The sequence below is a fragment of the Oncorhynchus kisutch genome, linkage group LG18 (assembly GCF_002021735.2).
Source record: "Oncorhynchus kisutch isolate 150728-3 linkage group LG18, Okis_V2, whole genome shotgun sequence".
Lineage (NCBI taxonomy): Eukaryota > Metazoa > Chordata > Actinopteri > Salmoniformes > Salmonidae > Oncorhynchus > Oncorhynchus kisutch.
The window spans coordinates 21,061,002-21,085,794 of record NC_034191.2 but is presented as its reverse complement, the minus strand read 5'-3'; the positions used below and the strand labels follow the sequence as shown (position 1 = coordinate 21,085,794).

Genomic DNA, 24,793 nt, shown 5'->3' with positions numbered 1-24,793 from the left:
TGAGCTGGAATGTGAAGTTACCTGAAGTTAGCTAACTTCAGAAAACCCTTAGGAGTACACTATAAAGCTAGCTAAATGCACTCAGGCTTTTTAGACATTAGCTAGCTTCACATTTCACCTCAGGCTTCATCCAGGTAGATATTGATCGTGCACCCGCCGCTTGCTCGAGCGCCAAACTCTTGCTTGAGACAATGCTGAAACAATCCATGTTGTCTGTGCCTCATTTTTGCTTAAATCAAAAAGGGAAAAGTTAACCATCAAATTCATCAGGCTATGGTGTAACGTGGGCCATTACAAGTGTAGTCTTTCTTACACATATCGTTTCTTTGGTGTGCTTATCAATGCACAAGTCCCTTTCCCGTCAACTCCTATGATCAAATACTTGTAAGCTAATATTAAGTCATGAAAGCTTTACTGCAAGTTAAGTTTCAAATGAATCAGTCTATGGTACAAATATATTTTTGGTATTTCCTCAAATATGGTACAGGTAATGAAGGGATGATGACACAAACTTTACAAGAGGGAGGGACTCAAATTTGATTGGAAACACATAAAAATGTATATTTTTATTTGGTACATGAAAACCTAAGCAAAAAAGTACATTGATTTGTATCCTCAACAAGTAAATTTGGTGGAAAAATGGAAAATAAATGCAGATTTTAGAATATTCGCATGAAAATCTTACGCCAATTTGATCGAAACGTAGATAGCGTTATGGTTTACATACGATAAATACAGACTCAACATAACTCTCATCCTGCTACTCTATTGTAACATTGCCGGATATACAAACATATTTTTGTCGTAACAATAAATACACATTAGATCAACGTAAGTGGACAGCATGTGCAAATCTTGCTTTGAGGACTAGAAGTGAGGACTACACTTTTGTCTGTGTTTCCCAATCCTCTACTTCGGGACTACCATACAGACCACATTTAGGTTCAAGCCCTGCACTAACATATCTGAATAAACAAATCAAACCACTTGACTAGGTGAATCAGGTGTGTAGTGCAGCACTAAAACACAAATGAGGACTGTTCATTGGTCCCTCAGTAAAAATGTTGGTAAACATCACTTCTCTTATTGCTACATTGATTGATGTATCTGTCCCTGGGATGTTTCTTGCATGGCAGAACAAGCAAAATCCTGTTTTGATCAAGGCTTGTTCCACATGGAAGTCCAATAGAGTCAGCAGTCTTGTCCTCTTATTTCACACATCTCATTTCTTATTATACTGGAAAACACAACAGATTGAGAACTTATCAAAGTTAGTCTTTCCACATACTGTTGTCTGATTTGTCAATTAAAATGAGTTTGAAAACAGCAAAGGCAATGCTCACTTTATCGAGAATCCAATCTGCATCTGATATAGCTCTTTGTATGATCAGTTGAATCCTCTCAGGATCGTCTTCATCTGTGTGACTATTGTAACCCTAGTTTGATACAAAAAAAGCGAATTGTTGACCAAGTTTGGCCATTATAACCTAGCTCTTTGTAACATTCAATAACATTAGATATGTCTAAGTTATACACTACGTAGCCTATGCTGTAACAACTGTAATGGGCTACAATCAGACTGTACCTGTCTTATAGCATGTTGATAATGTTGCTGCATTGCACGGGTTGGCAATTGCTTGCAACATCTAAGAAGGTAACGGTACAGATGAACCGGTGTACGAACCAACTCAGCGCCTGGTAATGGGGGCATACTGCCCGTGCAGAATGACTTCCTCCTCAATATGCTCCTGTGAATATCAGGACAATTAACTGGGCACAATTCAAGTATTCTTAATTGCAGTCGCACATTGATATTGTCAGCGCTCACAACGCCTAAAGAAATGTTTAATGTTCCAAGAATAGCATTAACATGATGATCGATCGAGCAATCTGCTGAGAAACGCAGCCCGACTGCAAAAAAATACGATATGCAACGCTCTTGCCCTACAAGACGTTAATAAATGAGATGTGCTTGCCTCTTTGGAAGCGTATATCAATTAATTTTATGTGATCAATATCAATTGATACTATCGTATAAGTTAACGATCTGATTCAGAATGTATGTTAAATTGTGACAGTAGACTTACAGGTAGCTTGCGGTTACTGTACTTCTCCACGACACTGGTGGCAGACAGGCAACTTCCGTTTTTCTTTGAATTAGCCTACTGTTCAAAGTAAAGTAGCGTTATGTCCACTGTCATTTTTAAAACAATATTAGTTAGTAAATAAAGCCTTGTAAATGAATAGGCATGCGGTAAAACTGTAATAGGCAAGCATAAAAGTCGAGGTCGAGTTATAAAATATTTGTGTACTCTTTAAACCAACACTGACGGAAACTTAGAACATATAAACAGTTCCTGAATGGATATGGATATTCTGTCAATGATATTTTCAATGTAGGAAATTCATTCTGAATACATTTTTTTGCTCATTCTAAAATATTCCAGATAAATGTTCCATTCATAAATCAGAAAACATAGTGCACCATAATATTGGACTATGGAAATAACATGTCTTGAAGAAAACATAATGCAACAGGCTATAAACCTATTCTTAATTTAGCAATAATCTCTTCAGGAATCTAAACCTTGGAATAACCCAACACCCACAACATGTTAACACAGGTGCTTTCCACATACGTAACAACGCAAACCACAACACCCCCACTGAATAACAGCATAAATCATCTTGTTCTTCAACTGAAGCTTTCATCCTCAGGTTTCAGATGGCACTGTGCCATCAACAGAGAAAATCCTACTCTGTATCATAAAATACAATCCTAGTTTAATAGCTGTTTTGTGCATTGTGAGGTGGTGATTGTGAGTCAACTTGACTGTCCGCAACCCAGTCCTGTTGAATGAGTCACAGGCGTCCAGCTGGTTTGCCACAAGCCCCTTGTTTCAGGGCACCTAGGCAAAGGTTTTCACAGTTCCGCTGTGTGTGCTGATGAATGGCCTCATTGTGAAGGGGAGAGAAAAACAGCAATGGAATGATAGAGACTGGCCACTGCAGGGAAACAAGAATCACCCCCGCCTGGCTGTCTGTGCCCTCTGCAGCGCTGCTTACACCTGACCCATCCACTCCATCAACACAGTCACTCCCACAGGATTCCCCTTTACCTCAGGTGAACACTCATGTTGCTGTCCCTTTTGACCACCTGCCAGCCAAAATAAAAGGATTCTTGACAACAACCCTGATAATTGACATTCTCTAAGCTATGAAATGACCTTTGAATACAAGGGTACACTGTAATGAACAAAATGAAAAGTATGTGGTCTAATCTAAACATCTCCATGTTTTGCTTTGGGAACAACGCAGATGCTAATAGTGACTAGGAAATACCTGTTGTCTGTACTGACTAGACCACCATATGCAGTGGGGAGTCAAAGACCCCCCCGTGGTCTCTTTCCCCACTCCCCTGGCGGGGTCAGTGTTCAGAGTCTGGACTGACTTAAGCCCGAACAAACGTCTCTAGTGAGACCTTAAAATAGTTGTGCAGCCCACTGCCCATCCAACCTGACAGAGCTTGAGAGGATCTGCAGAGAAGAATAGGAGAAACTCACCAAATACAGGTGCGCCAAGCTTATAGCATTATACGTAAGACTCAATGCTATAATCACTGTCTAAGGGGCTACAACAAAGTACTGAGTATAGGGTCTGAATACTTATGTAAATGTGATATTTCAGATTTTTTTATTACTAAAAAAACGTTTTTGCTTTGGCATTGTGGGGTATTGTGTGTAGATTGAGAGGAAAAAAACATTTCATCAATTGTAGAAAAACATAAAATGTGGGAAAAAATCAAGGAGTCTGACTACTTTCCTGAAGGCAGTGTGTGTGTGTGTGTGTAGTCACTATATACCACACCCACAGCCGCCCCCCCCCTTCCTCCACACACACCAACAACACAAGCACCCCCACACATACTTCATACTCATCACATGCTGCTGCTACTTTATTTGACTCATATTACTATCTATCCTGATGCCTAGTCACTTTACCCTAGAGGTCTTCACGGATCCACTTGTACCCGAATACCATATATTCATTACATACTGTATTCAACATTCTAGGTACGTTTTCATAATTTTCCTTCCATTCACAAACAAATATATTTATCTCACTGGAGAAAGCATCTGAGTGAGCACAACAGTGCCCCTCTGTCTCTATGTGTAGGCCATCTATCTGATGCTTTCTGGTCATGAAGATTATGACATTGTTGCCACCTTAGCATTGAATGCAAGGGAAGCCAGCAAGCATTTGGCCTCCCTTGATAAAAAAGGTATAAAATAATAGCCAATCAGCACTGAGCTAAACTGAGTGAGCTCACCTGTGAATGCTCCTGTGCACTAGAAGAAAAAAAAGAAAAGTGTCAAGGGAAGCCAGATTGGATTTGGCTTCACTCCGATCTCTTCGCATCAAGAGAAATATGTCATTAACAGAAACAACTTGAATTGTTAATCTCATTGTGTTGTCCTCCGGTGGCTGGATGGCTAGCTAAAGTGGACCCTTTCCTAAATTAACCATGGATGGAGATAGGGATTTGGACTTGAATACTGGCCAATGATTATAACAGTGATTCTGATCCAACCGTAAATTGATACATTGTGTCCCCAGACTGAGAGGAAAGGAGTTCAATGTGTAGCTAGATGTAGAAGGCTAATGTTAACTAGCTAATGTCGCCCATGAAAGGAAGTTAGGCGAGCAAGCAAGCATTTTAGCCAGGAAGTCTAGTACAACAAAAAATAAAACATGTACTGTATGACAGAGTCATAGGCCGGTACGTCAACATGAGAGAAAGGAGGAAGGCATTGGCATTTCTCATAAACGTAGAGTGAGCAAACATGTTTTTTTTCTCTATTTGCATGAACGCACACACACACACACACACTCAGTCTTGTATAACTAACCTTGTGGATATACAATTTATTCCCATTCAAAACCTATTTTCCTAACCCCTAACCCTAGCTCCTAACAATACCCCTAATTCTAAACCTAAACCCCTACAAATAGCATTTTACCTTTTGGGGACTAACAAAATGTCCCCAGTTGGTCCAATTTTTGTTTGTTTACTATTCTTGTAGGGACTTCTGGTCCAGAAGTCCCCAAAAGTATAGTTAAACATGACCACACACACATACACAAATCAGAACCATTGGCAGCCACATAATATTTAGCTTCTGTTGATGGGACTAAATTGTTTTTGGTATATTTTAGTTGTCACTAGTATACTAAGCATAGGTGATTTGATGATGTTATAATGGTGCTGGAATAGTGGAGGCAGCTCCTGATTTCTTTGTGACTTGCGGTAACTCTCTGTGGTTCTAAATCGGTAGTTGTTTCGTAGGACACAAATGTTAGCAACAGTAAGGATACCTAGTAAGTGGTCCAACTGAATGTATCTTCTGCATTCAATCCAACCTCTCTGAATTAGAGAGGTGCGGGGGGCTGCCTTATACAACATCCACAGCTTCAGCACCCAGGTAACGGTGGGATAGCTGCTCTGCTCAGGGGCAGAACGACCAATTGTTACCTTGTCAGCTCAGGGATTCGATCCAGCAACCTTCCAGTTACCAGCCCAACACTCTAACCACTAGGCTACCTGCTGCCTGACCATGTACCTGTTTGTTACATGAAATATACTTTGTGGACTTCACCTGACAGAGGTTACTCTCCAGTTTCGTTATGAAAGAAAGGTGCAGTTGAATTTATTCTGCCACTGTCATATTGTCTCGGCCTTAGGCCTATATACCTGTACATCATGGTCACAAGGCGTATGAACTAACAGGTTATAGAGTAAACAACACAATTATCACAGCACAAGTTGTAATTTGGCCATTTTGTTTCTGGCTTGGTTCCACAGTGATTTTATCTACACACTGTGACTGGCACTGACGTTCTTTAAAAATCACATTTAATGAGTTTCACCACTGTACTTCAATTCTATACTTTTCTAAAGAACTGACCTTTTTTCTAACGCACACAAGCACATCCGAGGAGTCTATATTCAGATCTACATTCCTGTAAAGCTTAGAGACGATCTAATGTTAAATACTGTTGAAGTAATATGGCTACAGGTTCATCTGCCTCACCTTAAAGCCCATTCTTGCGGGAAGCTGCTATAGACCACCAAGTGCTAACAGTCAGTATCTGGATAATATGTGTGAAATGCTTGATAATGTACGTGATATAAACAGAGAAGTATATTTTCAGGGTGATTTAAATATTGACTGGGTAACATCAAGCTGCCCACTCAGGAAAACTCCAAACTGTAACCAGTGGCTGCAAAACTGGATCAGGTTGTCAGTCAACCTACCAGGGTAGTTACAAACAGCACAGGAATTAAATAATTTACATGTATTGATCCCATTTTTACTCACGCTGCAGATATTTGCTTTAAAGCAGTATCCAAATCCATAGGATGTAATGATCACAATATAATAGCCATATCAAGGAAAACCAAAGTTCCAAAGGCTGGGCCTAATATAGTGTATAAGAGGTCATACAAGAAGTTTTGGAGTGATTCATATGTTGATGATGTAAAGAATATTTGCGTGTCTGTGGTGTAAAATGAGGAGCAACCAGATGCTTCACTTGACGCACCCACACACTATATACCACACCCACAGCCGCCCCCCCCCTTCCTCCACACACACCAACAACACAAGCACCCCCACACATACTTCATACTCATCACATGCTGCTGCTACTTTATTTGACTCATATTACTATCTATCCTGATGCCTAGTCACTTTACCCTAGAGGTCTTCACGGATCCACTTGTACCCGAATACCCGACACCCACTCCGGGACCTGATTGGGTCCGGATCCAAAATTCTAAATAACGTCATGGGTCTGGGTCGAATCTGATCTGATTGTCACGGGTATGTTTAATTTTAACTGACTTGTCCAGAAAGACTGATATGAATTTGAACAGGACTGCTGCAGCAGAGAGAAAGAACTTGATCATTTATGCTGCTGCTCTTTGCTTTTCACAAAAGGGGCGTGTGTAGCTTGTTGTTGGTCAACCATAAGTGGCAATGGACTACAGTCAGAGCCTTCATGTGGGAAAAAAGTTAGCAGATATCTAAATCAATGGAAGATGGAATTCAAATGGAATATAAAAGTTAAAGGAGAAGGAGAGGCTACAACAACCAAAAGCCAACAGTTAGGCTGCTATTAATACCTATGGCAGCTATTAGTCTACTATAGTGCGAGTCAGCTTGGTTGGTTGGGGTCTCTCCTCTCTCCCTCCCTGTTCCATGTCACTCGCTCACACTCACAGTTGCCTATACAAACTGCACGGCCACTGCTAGACCGTCACCTCTACCTCCACACCCTTGCACTTTCGTTACACCCCATGATCTATAATACATTCATTACATATTGTATTCAACATTCTAGGTACGTTTTCATAATTTTCCTTCCATTCACAAACAAATACATTTATCTCACTGGACAAAAGCATCTGAGTGAGCACAACAGTGCCCCTCTGTCTCTATGTGTAGGCCATCTATCTGATGCTTTCTGGTCATGAAGATTATGACATTCTTGCCACCTTAGCATTGAATGCAAGGGAAGCCAGCAAGCATTTGGCCTCCCTTGATAAAAAAAGTGTAAAATCATAGCCAATCAGCACTGAGCTAAACTGAGTGAGCTCACCTGTGAATGCTCCTGTGCACTAGAAGAAAAAAAAGAAAAGTGTCAAGGGAAGCCAGATTGGATTTGGCTTCACTCCGATCTCTTCGCATCAAGAGAAATATGTCATTAAAAGAAACAACTTGAATTGTTTAATCTCGTTGTGTTGTCCTCCGGTGACTGGCAGGCTAGCTAAAGTGGACCCTTTCCTAAATTAGCCATGGATGGAGATAGGGATTTGGACTTGAATACTGGCCAATGATTATAACAGTGATTCTGATCCAACCGTAAATTGATACATTGTGTCCCCAGACTGAGAGGAAAGGAGTTCAATGTGTAGCTAGATGTAGAAGGCTAATGTTAATTAGCTAATGTCGCCCATGAAAGGAAGTTAGGCGAGCAAGCAAGCATTTTAGCCAGGAAGTCTAGTACAACAAAAAATAAAACATGTACTGTATGACAGAGTCATAGGCCGGTACGTCAACATGAGAGAAAGGAGGAAGGCATTGGCATTTCTCATAAACGTAGAGTGAGCAAACATGTTTTTTTTTTCTATTTGCATGAACGCACACACACACACACACACACACTCAGTCTTGTATAACTAACCTTGTGGATATACAATTTATTCCCATTCAAAACCTATTTTCCTAACCCCTAACCCTAGCTCCTAACAATACCCCTAATTCTAAACCTAAACCCCTACAAATAGCATTTTACCTTTTGGGGACTAACAAAATGTCCCCAGTTGGTCCAATTTTTGTTTGTTTACTATTCTTGTAGGGACTTCTGGTCCAGAAGTCCCCAAAAGTATAGTTAAACATGACCACACACACATACACAAATCAGAACCATTGACAGCCACATAATATTTAGCTTCTGTTGATGGGACTAAATTGTTTTTGGTATATTTTAGTTGTCACTAGTATACTAAGCATAGGTGATTTGATGATGTTATAATGGTGCTGGAATAGTGGAGGCAGCTCCTGATTTCTTTGTGACTTGCGGTAACTCTCCATGGTTCTAAATCGGTAGTTGTTTCGTAGGACACAAATGTTAGAAACAGTAAGGATACCTAGTAAGTGGTCCAACTGAATGTATCTTCTGCATTCAATCCAACCTCTCTGAATTAGAGAGGTGCGGGGGGCTGCCTTATACAACATCCACAGCTTCAGCACCCAGGTAACGGTGGGATAGCTGCTCTGCTCAGGGGCAGAACAACCAATTGTTACCTTGTCAGCTCAGGGATTCGATCCAGCAACCTTCCAGTTACCAGCCCAACACTCTAACCACTAGGCTACCTGCTGCCTGACCATGTACCTGTTTGTTACATGAAATATACTTTGTGGACTTCACCTGACAGAGGTTACTCTCCAGTTTCGTTATGAAAGAAAGGTGCAGTTGAATTTATTCTGCCACTGTCATATTGTCTCGGCCTTAGGCCTATATACCTGTACATCATGGTCACAAGGCGTATGAACTAACAGGTTATAGAGTAAACAACACAATTATCACAGCACAAGTTGTAATTTGGCCATTTTGTTTCTGGCTTGGTTCCACAGTGATTTTATCTACACACTGTGACTGGCACTGACGTTCTTTAAAAATCACATTTAATGAGTTTCACCACTGTACTTCAATTCTATACTTTTCTAAAGAACTGACCTTTTTTCTAACGCACACAAGCACATCCGAGGAGTCTATATTCAGATCTACATTCCTGTAAAGCTTAGAGACGATCTAATGTTAAATACTGTTGAAGTAATATGGCTACAGGTTCATCTGCCTCACCTTAAAGCCCATTCTTGCGGGAAGCTGCTATAGACCACCAAGTGCTAACAGTCAGTATCTGGATAATATGTGTGAAATGCTTGATAATGTACGTGATATAAACAGAGAAGTATATTTTCAGGGTGATTTAAATATTGACTGGGTAACATCAAGCTGCCCACTCAGGAAAACTCCAAACTGTAACCAGTGGCTGCAAAACTGGATCAGGTTGTCAGTCAACCTACCAGGGTAGTTACAAACAGCACAGGAATTAAATAATTTACATGTATTGATCCCATTTTTACTCACGCTGCAGATATTTGCTTTAAAGCAGTATCCAAATCCATAGGATGTAATGATCACAATATAATAGCCATATCAAGGAAAACCAAAGTTCCAAAGGCTGGGCCTAATATAGTGTATAAGAGGTCATACAAGAAGTTTTGGAGTGATTCATATGTTGATGATGTAAAGAATATTTGCGTGTCTGTGGTGTAAAATGAGGAGCAACCAGATGCTTCACTTGACGCACCCACACACTATATACCACACCCACAGCCGCCCCCCCCCTTCCTCCACACACACCAACAACACAAGCACCCCCACACATACTTCATACTCATCACATGCTGCTGCTACTTTATTTGACTCATATTACTATCTATCCTGATGCCTAGTCACTTTACCCTAGAGGTCTTCACGGATCCACTTGTACCCGAATACCCGACACCCACTCCGGGACCTGATTGGGTCCGGATCCAAAATTCTAAATAACGTCATGGGTCTGGGTCGAATCTGATCTGATTGTCACAGGTATGTTTAATTTTAACTGACTTGTCCAGAAAGACTGATATGAATTTGAACAGGACTGCTGCAGCAGAGAGAAAGAACTTGATCATTTATGCTGCTGCTCTTTGCTTTTCACAAAAGGGGCGTGTGTAGCTTGTTGTTGGTCAACCATAAGTGGCAATGGACTACAGTCAGAGCCTTCATGTGGGAAAAAAGTTAGCAGATATCTAAATCAATGGAAGATGGAATTCAAATGGAATATAAAAGTTAAAGGAGAAGGAGAGGCTACAACAACCAAAAGCCAACAGTTAGGCTGCTATTAATACCTATGGCAGCTATTAGTCTACTATAGTGCGAGTCAGCTTGGTTGGTTGGGGTCTCTCCTCTCTCCCTCCCTGTTCCATGTCACTCGCTCACACTCACAGTTGCCTATACAAACTGCACGGCCACTGCTAGACCGTCACCTCTACCTCCACACCCTTGCACTTTCGTTACACCCCATGATCTATAATACATTCATTACATATTGTATTCAACATTCTAGGTACGTTTTCATAATTTTCCTTCCATTCACAAACAAATACATTTATCTCACTGGACAAAAGCATCTGAGTGAGCACAACAGTGCCCCTCTGTCTCTATGTGTAGGCCATCTATCTGATGCTTTCTGGTCATGAAGATTATGACATTCTTGCCACCTTAGCATTGAATGCAAGGGAAGCCAGCAAGCATTTGGCCTCCCTTGATAAAAAAAGTGTAAAATCATAGCCAATCAGCACTGAGCTAAACTGAGTGAGCTCACCTGTGAATGCTCCTGTGCACTAGAAGAAAAAAAAGAAAAGTGTCAAGGGAAGCCAGATTGGATTTGGCTTCACTCCGATCTCTTCGCATCAAGAGAAATATGTCATTAAAAGAAACAACTTGAATTGTTTAATCTCGTTGTGTTGTCCTCCGGTGACTGGCAGGCTAGCTAAAGTGGACCCTTTCCTAAATTAGCCATGGATGGAGATAGGGATTTGGACTTGAATACTGGCCAATGATTATAACAGTGATTCTGATCCAACCGTAAATTGATACATTGTGTCCCCAGACTGAGAGGAAAGGAGTTCAATGTGTAGCTAGATGTAGAAGGCTAATGTTAATTAGCTAATGTCGCCCATGAAAGGAAGTTAGGCGAGCAAGCAAGCATTTTAGCCAGGAAGTCTAGTACAACAAAAAATAAAACATGTACTGTATGACAGAGTCATAGGCCGGTACGTCAACATGAGAGAAAGGAGGAAGGCATTGGCATTTCTCATAAACGTAGAGTGAGCAAACATGTTTTTTTTTTCTATTTGCATGAACGCACACACACACACACACACACACTCAGTCTTGTATAACTAACCTTGTGGATATACAATTTATTCCCATTCAAAACCTATTTTCCTAACCCCTAACCCTAGCTCCTAACAATACCCCTAATTCTAAACCTAAACCCCTACAAATAGCATTTTACCTTTTGGGGACTAACAAAATGTCCCCAGTTGGTCCAATTTTTGTTTGTTTACTATTCTTGTAGGGACTTCTGGTCCAGAAGTCCCCAAAAGTATAGTTAAACATGACCACACACACATACACAAATCAGAACCATTGACAGCCACATAATATTTAGCTTCTGTTGATGGGACTAAATTGTTTTTGGTATATTTTAGTTGTCACTAGTATACTAAGCATAGGTGATTTGATGATGTTATAATGGTGCTGGAATAGTGGAGGCAGCTCCTGATTTCTTTGTGACTTGCGGTAACTCTCCGTGGTTCTAAATCAGTAGTTGTTTCGTAGGACACAAATGTTAGAAACAGTAAGGATACCTAGTAAGTGGTCCAACTGAATGTATCTTCTGCATTCAATCCAACCTCTCTGAATTAGAGAGGTGCGGGGGGCTGCCTTATACAACATCCACAGCTTCAGCACCCAGGTAACGGTGGGATAGCTGCTCTGCTCAGGGGCAGAACAACCAATTGTTACCTTGTCAGCTCAGGGATTCGATCCAGCAACCTTCCAGTTACCAGCCCAACACTCTAACCACTAGGCTACCTGCTGCCTGACCATGTACCTGTTTGTTACATGAAATATACTTTGTGGACTTCACCTGACAGAGGTTACTCTCCAGTTTCGTTATGAAAGAAAGGTGCAGTTGAATTTATTCTGCCACTGTCATATTGTCTCGGCCTTAGGCCTATATACCTGTACATCATGGTCACAAGGCGTATGAACTAACAGGTTATAGAGTAAACAACACAATTATCACAGCACAAGTTGTAATTTGGCCATTTTGTTTCTGGCTTGGTTCCACAGTGATTTTATCTACACACTGTGACTGGCACTGACGTTCTTTAAAAATCACATTTAATGAGTTTCACCACTGTACTTCAATTCTATACTTTTCTAAAGAACTGACCTTTTTTCTAACGCACACAAGCACATCCGAGGAGTCTATATTCAGATCTACATTCCTGTAAAGCTTAGAGACGATCTAATGTTAAATACTGTTGAAGTAATATGGCTACAGGTTCATCTGCCTCACCTTAAAGCCCATTCTTGCGGGAAGCTGCTATAGACCACCAAGTGCTAACAGTCAGTATCTGGATAATATGTGTGAAATGCTTGATAATGTACGTGATATAAACAGAGAAGTATATTTTCAGGGTGATTTAAATATTGACTGGGTAACATCAAGCTGCCCACTCAGGAAAACTCCAAACTGTAACCAGTGGCTGCAAAACTGGATCAGGTTGTCAGTCAACCTACCAGGGTAGTTACAAACAGCACAGGAATTAAATAATTTACATGTATTGATCCCATTTTTACTCACGCTGCAGATATTTGCTTTAAAGCAGTATCCAAATCCATAGGATGTAATGATCACAATATAATAGCCATATCAAGGAAAACCAAAGTTCCAAAGGCTGGGCCTAATATAGTGTATAAGAGGTCATACAAGAAGTTTTGGAGTGATTCATATGTTGATGATGTAAAGAATATTTGCGTGTCTGTGGTGTAAAATGAGGAGCAACCAGATGCTTCACTTGACGCACCCACACACTATATACCACACCCACAGCCGCCCCCCCCCTTCCTCCACACACACCAACAACACAAGCACCCCCACACATACTTCATACTCATCACATGCTGCTGCTACTTTATTTGACTCATATTACTATCTATCCTGATGCCTAGTCACTTTACCCTAGAGGTCTTCACCGATCCACTTGTACCCGAATACCCGACACCCACTCCGGGACCTGATTGGGTCCGGATCCAAAATTCTAAATAACGTCATGGGTCTGGGTCGAATCTGATCTGATTGTCACGGGTATGTTTAATTTTAACTGACTTGTCCAGAAAGACTGATATGAATTTGAACAGGACTGCTGCAGCAGAGAGAAAGAACTTGATCATTTATGCTGCTGCTCTTTGCTTTTCACAAAAGGGGCGTGTGTAGCTTGTTGTTGGTCAACCATAAGTGGCAATGGACTACAGTCAGAGCCTTCATGTGGGAAAAAAGTTAGCAGATATCTAAATCAATGGAAGATGGAATTCAAATGGAATATAAAAGTTAAAGGAGAAGGAGAGGCTACAACAACCAAAAGCCAACAGTTAGGCTGCTATTAATACCTATGGCAGCTATTAGTCTACTATAGTGCGAGTCAGCTTGGTTGGTTGGGGTCTCTCCTCTCTCCCTCCCTGTTCCATGTCACTCGCTCACACTCACAGTTGCCTATACAAACTGCACGGCCACTGCTAGACCGTCACCTCTACCTCCACACCCTTGCACTTTCGTTACACCCCATGATCTATAATACATTCATTACATATTGTATTCAACATTCTAGGTACGTTTTCATAATTTTCCTTCCATTCACAAACAAATACATTTATCTCACTGGACAAAAGCATCTGAGTGAGCACAACAGTGCCCCTCTGTCTCTATGTGTAGGCCATCTATCTGATACTTTCTGGTCATGAAGATTATGACATTCTTGCCACCTTAGCATTGAATGCAAGGGAAGCCAGCAAGCATTTGGCCTCCCTTGATAAAAAAAGTGTAAAATCATAGCCAATCAGCACTGAGCTAAACTGAGTGAGCTCACCTGTGAATGCTCCTGTGCACTAGAAGAAAAAAAAGAAAAGTGTCAAGGGAAGCCAGATTGGATTTGGCTTCACTCCGATCTCTTCGCATCAAGAGAAATATGTCATTAAAAGAAACAACTTGAATTGTTTAATCTCGTTGTGTTGTCCTCCGGTGACTGGCAGGCTAGCTAAAGTGGACCCTTTCCTAAATTAGCCATGGATGGAGATAGGGATTTGGACTTGAATACTGGCCAATGATTATAACAGTGATTCTGATCCAACCGTAAATTGATACATTGTGTCCCCAGACTGAGAGGAAAGGAGTTCAATGTGTAGCTAGATGTAGAAGGCTAATGTTAATTAGCTAATGTCGCCCATGAAAGGAAGTTAGGCGAGCAAGCAAGCATTTTAGCCAGGAAGTCTAGTACAACAAAAAATAAAACATGTACTGTATGACAGAGTCATAGGCCGGTACGTCAACATGAGAGAAAGGAGGAAGGCATTGGCATTTCTCATAAACGTAGAGTGAGCAAACATGTTTTTTTTTTCTATTTGCATGAACGCACACACACACACACACACTCAGTCTTGTATAACTAACCTTGTGGATATACAATTTATTCCCATTCAAAACCTATTTTCCTAACCCCTAACCCTAGCTCCTAACAATACCCCTAATTCTAAACCTAAACCCCTACAAATAGCATTTTACCTTTTGGGGACTAACAAAATGTCCCCAGTTGGTCCAATTTTTGTTTGTTTACTATTCTTGTAGGGACTTCTGATCCAGAAGTCCCCAAAAGTATAGTTAAACATGACCACACACACATACACAAATCAGAACCATTGACAGCCACATAATATTTAGCTTCTGTTGATGGGACTAAATTGTTTTTGGTATATTTTAGTTGTCACTAGTATACTAAGCATAGGTGATTTGATGATGTTATAATGGTGCTGGAATAGTGGAGGCAGCTCCTGATTTCTTTGTGACTTGCGGTAACTCTCCATGGTTCTAAATCGGTAGTTGTTTCGTAGGACACAAATGTTAGAAACAGTAAGGATACCTAGTAAGTGGTCCAACTGAATGTATCTTCTGCATTCAATCCAACCTCTCTGAATTAGAGAGGTGCGGGGGGCTGCCTTATACAACATCCACAGCTTCAGCACCCAGGTAACGGTGGGATAGCTGCTCTGCTCAGGGGCAGAACAACCAATTGTTACCTTGTCAGCTCAGGGATTCGATCCAGCAACCTTCCAGTTACCAGCCCAACACTCTAACCACTAGGCTACCTGCTGCCTGACCATGTACCTGTTTGTTACATGAAATATACTTTGTGGACTTCACCTGACAGAGGTTACTCTCCAGTTTCGTTATGAAAGAAAGGTGCAGTTGAATTTATTCTGCCACTGTCATATTGTCTCGGCCTTAGGCCTATATACCTGTACATCATGGTCACAAGGCGTATGAACTAACAGGTTATAGAGTAAACAACACAATTATCACAGCACAAGTTGTAATTTGGCCATTTTGTTTCTGGCTTGGTTCCACAGTGATTTTATCTACACACTGTGACTGGCACTGACGTTCTTTAAAAATCACATTTAATGAGTTTCACCACTGTACTTCAATTCTATACTTTTCTAAAGAACTGACCTTTTTTCTAACGCACACAAGCACATCCGAGGAGTCTATATTCAGATCTACATTCCTGTAAAGCTTAGAGACGATCTAATGTTAAATACTGTTGAAGTAATATGGCTACAGGTTCATCTGCCTCACCTTAAAGCCCATTCTTGCGGGAAGCTGCTATAGACCACCAAGTGCTAACAGTCAGTATCTGGATAATATGTGTGAAATGCTTGATAATGTACGTGATATAAACAGAGAAGTATATTTTCAGGGTGATTTAAATATTGACTGGGTAACATCAAGCTGCCCACTCAGGAAAACTCCAAACTGTAACCAGTGGCTGCAAAACTGGATCAGGTTGTCAGTCAACCTACCAGGGTAGTTACAAACAGCACAGGAATTAAATAATTGACATGTATTGATCCCATTTTTACTCACGCTGCAGATATTTGCTTTAAAGCAGTATCCAAATCCATAGGATGTAATGATCACAATATAATAGCCATATCTAGGAAAACCAAAGTTCCAAAGGCTGGGCCTAATATAGTGTATAAGAGGTCATACAAGAAGTTTTGGAGTGATTCATATGTTGATGATGTAAATAATATTTGCTGGTCTGTGGTGTGTAATGAGGAGCAACCAGACACTGCACTTGACGCATTTATGAAACTATTTATTCCAGTTACTAATGAGCACGCACCCTTTAAGAAAATGACTGTAAAAGCTGTTAAATCCCCTTGGATTGATGAGGAATTGAAAAATTGTATGGTTGAAAGGGATGAGGCAAAAGGTATGGCAATTAAGTCTGACAGCCCAACTGATTGGCAAACATACTGCTAATGAAGAAATCATGTTACTAAATAAAAAGATACTACACTATTCAACAAAGATACATTATATAATGAATGATAGTTAAAAGCTTTGGGGCTTTTGACATTATCGATCATAGTCTGCTGCTGAAAAACATTTGCGTTATGGCTTTACACCCCCTGCTATAATGTGGAGAAAGAGTTACTTGTCTAACATTAATCACAGAGGGTGTTCTTTAATGGAGCTTATCAAATGTAATCCAGTTAGAATCAGGAATTTCCTAGGGTAGCTGTTTAGGCCCCTTGCCTTTTCACTTTTTACTAACGACATGCCACTGACTTTGAGCTGCAGTTAGTTTCAGAGTGGGTGGAAAGGAATATGTTAGCCCTAAATATTTCTAAAACTAAAAGCATTGTATTTGGAACAAAGCACTCACTAAACCCTAAACATCATCTAAACTTTGTAATAAAATGTGGAAATTCAGCATGTTGAGATGACTAACTGCTTAGAGTTAGATTGTAAACTGTCATGGTCAAAACATATTGGTGCAGTAGTAGCTAATAAGATGGGGAGAAGTCTGTCTATAATATAGCGATGCTCTGCCTTCTTAACAACACTATCAACAAGGCAGGTCCTATTGGCACTAGTTTTGTCGCACCTAGACTACTGTTCAGTCGTGTGGTCAGGTGCCACAAAAAAGGACTTAGGAAAATTGCAATTGGCTCAGAACAGGACAGCACAGCTGGCCCTTAGATGTACACAGACAGCTAATATGTATAATATGCATGTCAATCTCTCCTGGCTGAAAGTTGAGGAGAGATTGACTTCATCACCACTTTTATTTATGAGAGGTATTGACATGTTGAATGCACCGAGCTGTCTGTCTAAACTACTGGCACACAGCTCGGACACCCATGCATACCCCACAAGACATGCCACAAGAGGTCTCTTCACAGTCCCCAAGTCCAGAACAGACTATGGGAGGCACACAGTACTACATAGAGCCATGACTACATGGAACTCTATTCCATATCAACTAACTAATGCAAGCAGTAAAATTAGATTTAAAGTAGTAGCAGAGTACCTATCCAAAGTACCTGCCCAATATCAGTTGTAGAGTACAAGTTAGTCCCCCTCTCTCACAGCACCACCATTCATATTTCTGTCTGCTTTGTTATAATTTTACACATCTAAAATTAGCATTGGAGATCTATTTGAAATATTAGTTGTTAGTATTGAATGAAAGGACTAACAAATACCTAAATATATATAGCATTACGATTTGGCACTGATTATTAAAAAATATATGCCCTTTTTTATAGTGGGAGTGTGACTCCATTAGCACATGGCTTTTCCCAGTGTCATTGGTTTGAAGTTATGTCAATCACCAAGGGGAAATGCTCTACCTGTCTAATTGAAAGGTGACCAGAGAGCGAGGAGATATCTGTGGGGGAGACATGACGAGGAGGTCCAGAGGGGAATGCGGCTTCTGGGCTTAGCAATGTTCCCTGCAAGCTTGATCTTAACACAAGCTTAATTATTTTGTGTTGAGTTCAGCTTGTTTAGACCTGCCGGATGTAAAGGCATTTGCAGAAATTCTTTAAGATTAAAACTGCTCACATTCTTATGTTGAGAACATTTAACTCTGTTATCATTAACAGAGGTAAAAGAAAAGGTCACGGATGCTGAGTGTCCATTAAATATATATTTCTTTGCATATTGAACTACTTGCTAATATGCTTTTTTTAAGAAATGTTCAAGTTTTTAGAACAGATACTTTCTTATATATATATATATATAAAAAAACATATTTACATGAATTAAATCCTTTAACAACTCTTTTTTTTTACAGATTAAAACTTTTAAATTGTCCAATTATTATCATATAAAAAGGGTCATGTTTATAATGTCCATACTGGAGACGCCATTTGCTGTGGGAATAAAAAGGGGAACACTTGTCAAGTCGTGCTTACAGAGCAACACTGTGTTTAAACCATCATAACTTTTTACAGGATACAGGTAAACATTTTTCATTTATTTAGATTCATTTAACCTTTATTTAACTAGGCAAGTCAGTTAAGAACAAATTCTTATTTACAATGACTGCCTAGCTCAGCAAAACCCTACCTTAACCCGGATGAAGTGTACTCCAGAAAGGACATAAATAATTGAATTGATGTAGATGCTAACCATGACATGACAGTCACCATCAAATCAAAGTTTATTTGTCACGTGCGCCGAATACAACAGGTAGACCTTACAGTGAAATGCTAACTTACAGGCTCTAACCAATAGTGTGAAAAAAACGTGTGTGTGTCTGTAGGTAAGTAAAGAAATAAAACAGTAAAAAGACATTTGAAAATAACAGTAGAAAGGTTGTATACAGACACTGGTTAGTCAGGCTTATTGAGTTAGTATGTACATGTAGGTATCGTTAAAGTGACAATGCATATATGATGAACAGAGAGTAGCAGTAGCGTAAAAAGAGGGGTTGGCAGGTGGTGGGACACAATGCAGATAGCCCGTTAGCCAATGTGCAGGAGCACTGGTTGGTCGGGCCAATAGAGGTAGTATGTACATGAATGTATTGTTAAAGTGACTATGCATATATGATAAACATAGAGTAGCAGCAGCGTAAAAGAGGGGTTGGGAGAGTCACACAATGCAAATAGTCTAGGTAACCACTTGGTTACCTGTTCAGGAGTCTTATGGCTTGGGGGTAAAAACTGTTGAGAAGCCTTTTTGTCCTAAACTTGGCACTCCGGTACCGCTTGCCATGCGGCAGTAGAGAGAACAGTCTATGACTGGGGTGGCTGGGGTCTTTGACAATTTTTAGAGCCTTCCTCTGACACTGCCTGGTGTAGAGGTCCTGGATGGCAGGCAGCTTTGCCGCAGTGATGTACTGGCCATACGCACTACCCTCTGAAGTGCCGTCTCTGATCTCCTCACTATAGGCTATCTCGTCGTTGTCGGTGATCATGCCTACCACTGTTGTGTTGTCTGCAAACTTAATGGTGTTGGAGTCGTGCCTGGCCATGCAGTCGTGGGTGAACAGGAAGTACAGTAGGGGACTGAGCATGCACCTCTGGGGAGCTCCAGTGTTGAGGATCAGCCTGGCAGATGTTTTGATACCTACCCAAAATCCATCAGTCGGTTTTTGTCATTTATTTATCCAACACAAAACTTCATTTCAACCAGCTTTGTCCTTGGGGGTCGTGAATGGGTTAAGACTTTTGGTAAACTTCTGATAAGATAATCGGACGATACATTATTATAATACATGCCTGACAACTGAATTTGTCTTCGTATTAATTTTTTCCCAAAACAAACTATGCCAATCCCCACCCCTCATGCACTTATCTTATCTCACAACATTAGACCTGTTAATACTCTAATCCATCAAGGTCTCACTGTTATGAATCCAATAACCAGACTACAGATATTGTTGGACTCTCTTTGTCTAATGGTCCTTGGCCTAATTACATGGTCTGTAACCTGAATAAATGTGTGCATTTTATGTCAGCATACAGTTTGTGCCTAGGGAGACAGCAACCTTCCAGGGCCAGCTCTGTCTCTCTTGACCTCATGGTCAGCCAGTCCAATCAGATTATTGTTGGTTCAGATGGTGACTAAACATGTACAAAAAGGAAAAATACAAAAAGACATGCCCAAACTAAAGATTCAAAAGCCAAACGAAAGTCCTTATGGCCACCAAACAAACCCAACAGCCTCACGGCTTGCCAACTGGTTGAATATCACCCTAATTGGCAGCACCTGATTTGTTTATCCACCATGTTCAACACCTGGATAAGGTTGCTGCTGCCCCCTAGGGGAATGGAGTGTGGAAGTATATCCTGGACGGTGTTTGTCTACGTCCTAACACAAACCTTGTACCTACAAGTCTTACATTCCATAACCTCTCTCTCTCCAACCCTGCTGGAAAACACAATTTGACCAACTGAAGCTGGTGACCAGTTTGACCATCCTCAATACCATATTATAGCCTAGAATTAAAAAATCTCCTACACGTGGATTTATTTGTCCCTGTAAGGAGGGTTCAACATTTGATCTATAATAATTCTATTATGCTCTAGTATCCTCCAGACCTATTCAATGAATAAGCAACTATATCTTCAAACAATTCTTTATTTTTCTCAAGAAATTGTCTTCATTTACTGCTTCAGACATACAGTATCATAGACAATAAGGTGTGTTGTGGTTGGACTTGCACAGAGCACCTATCATATGGACAATAATTGAGATTCTGTCTATATTGATATACACTTGCCCTCAATGGAACATAAAAGGGTCAAATCCAATGAGAAAGCGATTTGATTGTATATCAGTGTGCTCACAAGTTTTGGAATTGCTTAGACTGTTAAAGCTAATGTACTCCAGTGGGTGGCAGTAAAACTCATGAAATAATCACACAATTTTACATTTTGGTCATTTAGCAGATACTGTAAGTTGCTTTGGATAAGAGTAAGAAGTAAGTCGAACCTACAACATTGGCCTTGCAAGATCAATGCTTACCAACTGAGCAACACAATCAACCAGAATGAAATCGGACATTATGTACATAAGTCTAGGTCTATACTGAAGTTGGAAGAAGAATAACAAGAGCCACAGCACTGAAGTTCTTTCAAATGTTACATTTAATGAGTTTCACCACTGTACTTCAAATCTACACTGTTAGAGACCGGACATTTTTCCCAACACACACTTGAGCACATCCGAGGAGTCATTTCCGGTCTCAACTTCACATTGGCTTTTAAGGTCCTTGTAAGCAGAGCTTTATTGATATATTTATCATAAATTGTATTCAAATTACATTACCTCTGAGTATAAACTTCAAATGTCTTATAAAAATGTGTGACAGCACAAGTAGTACCTATCCAAATTTTGCCCAAATATCAGTTGCAGAGTTCAAGTTCGTCTCTCTCACAGCACCACCATCATATTTCTGTCTGCTTTGTTATTATTTGTGTATATCTAAAAATGTGTATCAGTGGGTTTTTGTACTTCATTTCAACACAAAATCTCTTCACACACAGATATTACACAGGGAGACGGGGAGGGTCATAGCCTATCAAATATATGACTCAACGTCAACTAACAGTCTGGAATTGCTTGGCTATTGATAGGGTATTTTAATACAATGGCATGATGAATCCTACCTCTGGCAAATTTTAAATAGTTTTTCAAATGAGTGAAAAAAAAACTTGCTGTTTTTTGATATATATATATATAAAAGCTGTAAGGGACATTCAAGTTTTATTTTTAATTCTCCACATGAAATGATACATTTGTGGAGGTAAACAAACCAAGTAATAGAGCTCAAGAGGTAGAGAGCAACATTGTAATTCTTTATATACATATACACACAATAGTAAAGTGTTTCTCTAAGGTAGAAATAATAATAATAATAATAAGAAGAAGAAAGCCTTCTACTTCAGTATATCCACAGCTCTGCAGTACACACAAGACACAATTAACATAATTGGTTGTGTTTTTTCATTTGTTTTCTGAATCATTTTTGGGGGGATTATTTGTCTTCTACACGCTCGTGTACAGGGGAAAACATAAGAAAAGAACAAATAAAATATATACATTTATATGCAAGTCTCAAAAATCAAATCAAATGCACAGCCCTAAAAATGTGCAGGCTAATACACCTATACAGCAGTATTGTTCTGAGTTTATTAATTATTATTTTTCCTCCATTGTAGATTGTTTTAAATCCATTTGTTTTTCATCTATTGACATATCATATTCCATTGACTGAAATAAATAGAAAATAATAATCTAAAAATATATGAAATAGTTTTCTTCTGCGAGTTTATTTTATTGTGTAGGTGACATGAAACATCGCTATGGGGAGTGAGGCTTAAAGTAGACCTGATATTACTGGCTAAATTATTCATTCACCTTATTAATTGATGGGAAGATCTCTCTCTTTGACACCATTGCCTTGATAAGGTGACACCCCCTCACCAAAGAAAGTCACTGTAGTTAGTCAAACATATTAATTTGCGCGTGACAGGACACACGTATAAGCAACACGCACACACCCCACTTGTTGGGACCCTATGGAATAAATCAGCATCTTCCAGAAATGGCAGCATTCCCGTATCATCAAACATCTAGATTTAAAAAAATCTTGGTTTCACTTTCTCTTCAGAATAATTAAATGATTTTGGTTTGGCTGATCTTCGTATTATTTCGCTTGTCTGTCTTTAACTAGGTATGTATTGACAGAACATGGACATGCAGTGTATGGTAGGACTATAGATTCAGAAGACATGGCAGGGGAACCAGTGAATATCTATATCCCTTAGACTCTTAACATCTTAACTCTTTCTAGGGAGTTTTTCCTAGCCACCGTGCTTCTCCACCTGCATTGCTTGCTGTTTGGGGTTTTAGGCTGGGTTTCTGTACAGCACTTTGAGATATCAGCTGATGTACGAAGGGCTATATAAATAAATTTGATTTGATTTGATTTAACATGCCTGTTCATATGGTACAGGACGTTCAACAGCAGATTAATTCCGGTCTCTCAGAGTCTCCAGAGAAAAAACGCAACGACCAAGTAGCACCCCAACATGGCCTTCTTGTTCCTGTAGCACAAAATCTGTGCTGAATACCACAATGTCAATATGTACCCTAAACTACTTTTGCTCTGTCCCCCGTCATGTTACTGTACCCAGAGCGGAGGATCTCTTCAGCTCTCAGTGGTGCTTCTATCCCACTAATAGCCTATTCTTTGATGCAACCACATTCCAGGGTTACCACATTTTACCCAGCTAATACTGACACAGCACCATACTTCCACATGCCCATATTTGGGTTAGTCATGCGAGTATGTGTGCCGGGTGAGGAGTTCTCAGGGGACAGCAGGCATAGAACAAACAGCAATAGAGCAGGATTTTGGGGGGGACAAAACAAACAATGAAACCCTCTGACTAAACTGTTTAACAGTACACCACAAATAAATAAAAAGCATCATCTCTAATTGAACGTTATGATTTCTGAGAGAGGGGGGGTTAACTAGCGTGTGCAGGGAGTGTCTTAAATCCTGTGCTATATATAAAAAGAACACCCTTTCCGGAACGCGTCTCCCTCCTTTAATAAATAAGTAATGACTATGTATGTATGGAAGTGGACGGGAGCTGTATGTTGCCCTCTGGGACTGCAGGCAGAGACTACGAGGACTCTCTGCAGCATACTGTCTCATCCCTGGCTTTACACACACTTTCAAGCCCACGAGGTTGGCCCTTATACCAGCTCTGCACAATGTTTGTATGCACATGTGTGTGTGTGTGCATCCATTTGTGGCTTTGCATCTACAGAGCAGTGTGGGCAGACACTTGCATACATAGCACACTGTAAAAGTCCCTCCATAACCCAGTCAGCAGTGGTTGTTTGGGTTCATTTTAAAACTTCATAGTTAGTATTACAGTACATACACAGTGGACATTGCTAGTCCTAGACTCCAGTGAAATGCTACACAGGTTGGGGTTTCTTCTTGTTGTCCTCAGTATCCAGCGCGGGGCCGGATCGTGGCACAGACAGCAGCTATTCCCACACCAGGGGGGACGGGGGCATCTCAGAGGGCTGGGCCACAGTGGAACTGTCAGGGAGAGAAGGGGGAGAGAGAGAAACAGAGGGAGACGAGTGAAAGAAAGAACAAAAGAGGAGACAGAAATAGATGAGGGGATAGGAGATATGGAAAGATATGGTCAGTCACTGGCACTGCCACACCACCACTTTCTGTTTAATGAGCAGCATGCATCTACTGCAGAGGACCTGCAGAAAAAGCTATTAACTATTGCACCAAATCCTTCACAATAACTCTCAGCATGTTGGCTGGCAGGCTGGAGGTAGGAGGAAAACTCACAAATCAGATGTTTTAGGCCGGTAATAACAAACAAGGAGAAAGAGACTTTTATTGGTTGACAGTGAGGAAAGCTTGCCAATGCAATGGACTGTTACTGTTCTCATTGTGACACAGAAGGACACAGGTATCAAGGTATG

General features: G+C 40.3%; 2 protein-coding genes across 2 annotated transcripts in view; both read right to left on the bottom strand.

Annotated features, from left to right (window-relative positions):
• Nucleotides 1-551: 551 nt before the first annotated feature.
• lyrm9 (LYR motif containing 9) lies at nt 552-2,319 on the bottom strand. Its single transcript, XM_020508561.2, has 4 exons — nt 2,088-2,319; nt 1,586-1,748; nt 1,344-1,436; nt 552-1,237 (listed from the first exon to the last, which is right to left on the bottom strand). The coding sequence occupies exons 2-4, from the start codon at nt 1,709-1,711 to the stop codon at nt 1,223-1,225; spliced, it is 234 nt and encodes a 77-aa protein (XP_020364150.1). The 5' UTR covers nt 1,712-1,748; nt 2,088-2,319; the 3' UTR covers nt 552-1,222.
• A 19,077-nt stretch (nt 2,320-21,396) lies between these two features.
• LOC109909236 (serine/threonine-protein kinase NLK) overlaps nt 21,397-24,793 on the bottom strand; it is a 94,904-nt gene continuing 91,507 nt past the window's right edge. Inside the window, exon 11 of the mRNA XM_020508295.2 lies at nt 21,397-24,389. Coding sequence (XP_020363884.1) covers nt 24,335-24,389 — 55 coding nt within the window. The 3' untranslated portion in view covers nt 21,397-24,334. The remainder of the gene's footprint in view (nt 24,390-24,793) is intronic.

What these genes read in the sequence shown, in the direction of transcription:
- lyrm9 (XM_020508561.2), bottom strand. Translation starts at nt 1,711, where the DNA reads ATGCCCCCATTACCAGGCGCTGAGTTGGTTCGTACACCGGTTCATCTG. An exon ending in ATCAACATGCTATAAGACAG is followed by an intron (nt 1,437 to 1,585) that starts GTACAGTCTGAT and finishes GTATCAAACTAG; the next exon opens with GGTTACAATAGTCACACAGA.